The sequence below is a fragment of the Saimiri boliviensis genome, chromosome 19 (genome assembly GCF_048565385.1).
Source record: "Saimiri boliviensis isolate mSaiBol1 chromosome 19, mSaiBol1.pri, whole genome shotgun sequence".
Taxonomy (NCBI): domain Eukaryota; kingdom Metazoa; phylum Chordata; class Mammalia; order Primates; family Cebidae; genus Saimiri; species Saimiri boliviensis.
Window position 1 is genome coordinate 31,363,913 of NC_133467.1, and position 1,958 is coordinate 31,365,870.

Here is a 1,958-nt window from a genome sequence, read left to right on the forward strand (position 1 = left end):
TTTAATACATTATCCATCACATGGATGTCTCACCAATGCATGGCCATTAGTGACCAGATATCTCATGAACCTATTCATTCATATTTCATTTGGGAATAGTACTAGCCTTGCATTTGTTATAACAGTCAGGCTCATTATACTTATGGACAGAACATCTGGTCACTGTACTTTGAATGAATAAACTGGCATAACTCTTGGCTAGTTTTAAAGTTCCATTAGTGTTTTATTGCTCTCCTTTAATTTTGTAAGAAATTAAAGGCAGTGAAAACATTGATAAATCTTAAGGTTTTCAAATTTTATAGTCTGTTCCATAAAGTGTGGTCCCTGATTACTATTAATAGACAAGGAGATTGCAAACTGAGAGATAGCATCTTTTAGAAATCACTTTCAGACCATCAATCAAATAAGCCCTTACTCATGAACCCGCTAGATGAACATCCTATAAAGGTATAAAGGTATACACACTCATTTGACTAAAGGATGTGTAGGTGAGCAATGCTTGGCTTGCGTAATTCAAGTATTTACCAATGCCTTCCACAAGGGGAGCTGAGCTGCTCCTTTCCCCTAAGGCCTGATAGAGGATAACCCGTACAATACCGTTGAGTAACTCTGGGCACATGGAGCAAACCAGCCATGCCTAATAATTCCTGTTAGCCTTTCTTTGTTCACGTGTGCCATATGATAGACTACACAAGTTTGGTGCTACCAAGCATCTATCTAATGAGCCCTAAAGTCTATAGGCGCAAAAAAAGGCAAAAAAAAAAAAACAAAAAACCAACATTCTGATAGTCCCCAAAAGTTCTGAATATGAGATCTAATTCTGGAGAAGAGAAACATTTGATAGAATTACCAGGGGAATATAGTCCATTGATAATGGTCATAACAAAGATACTGGTGAGCAGAAAATGTCCAGAGTTTTTTTTTTCCCTCAGAGAGCAAGTTTTATTTGGTGAATGCTGACAGCAAACATCATCCAAGAGAGACAAGATGGGAAAGGGGCTGAGATAAGATAGCCTAGGGAGCCTTCAGGCTAGATACAAAATTCACACAGGGAAAGGCACGCACTCTGGGGAGACTGGGAAGGTCCTCAGCCGTTCAGCACCATGCGGACGAGCTCTTCGTAGTTGATACAACCATTGCTGCCCTCATGCCCTGCCACCAGCGTCTCTACTTCTTCCTCTGTCATCTTCTCACCCAGTGTGACAAGAACATACCGGATTTCAGCACCCATGATAGTGCCATTTCCTTCCTTGTCAAAAACCCGAAGTCCTTCTGCATAATCCTCATAGGTGCCCTGGTCCTTGTTCTTGGCCACTGTCTGCAGCATGGGCAGAAAGTGCACAAAGTCCAGTACCTTCACATTCATCTCATCACTCTTGGGGTTCCCCAGGACCTTGAGCACCTCAGCATTGGTGGGGTTCTGGCCCAGGGCTCTCATCACGTCCCCACACTGGCTGTATAGGATCTTGCCATCACCTGTTGGGTCAAACAGCTGGAAGGCCTCCTTGAACTCTGCGGTCTGGTCTTCGGTGAAGTCACACATCTTGACTGCTCAGCTCTGCGGGACCTTTTCCTGCAGTAATGGCCATGTCCAGTTATTAACCAAAACAGTGTTGTTAACCAAAACAACCATTTTATTATAACCACAAGGTAAGAAAATAGCCTTGAGAAATGTTTGTTCTTTCAGAAATAAGAAATCCTTGTTTTTACCATCAATGAAATATCCAAAAGCATAAAACCAGAGTCAACTTTAATGTTAATTTCTTTTTTTTAAATGAGACAGCGTCTCCCTCTGTCACCCAGGCTGGAGTGCAGTGGTGTGATCTCAGCCAGCTGCAGCCTTGACCCTCGCCCCAGGCTCAGGTGATCCTCCCACCTCAGTCTCCCAAGTAGCTGGAGTTACAGGCACTTGCCACCATGTCTGGCTAATTTTTGCACTGTTTTTTGTAGAGACATGG

At 42.9% G+C, this 1,958-nt stretch overlaps 1 protein-coding gene across 1 annotated transcript; it reads right to left on the minus strand.

The window, feature by feature from the left end:
• Positions 1-915: 915 nt before the first annotated feature.
• LOC101039422 (myosin light polypeptide 6-like) lies at positions 916-1,580 on the minus strand. Its single transcript, XM_003937951.4, has one exon. It carries the CDS (start codon positions 1,541-1,543, stop codon positions 1,088-1,090), a length of 456 nt encoding a protein of 151 aa, XP_003938000.2. The 5' UTR covers positions 1,544-1,580; the 3' UTR covers positions 916-1,087.
• Between the last annotated feature and the right edge of the window lie 378 nt (positions 1,581-1,958).

Coding starts and splice junctions, on each gene's coding strand:
- LOC101039422 (XM_003937951.4), bottom strand. CDS start 1,543: ATGTGTGACTTCACCGAAGACCAGACCGCAGAGTTCAAGGAGGCCTTC.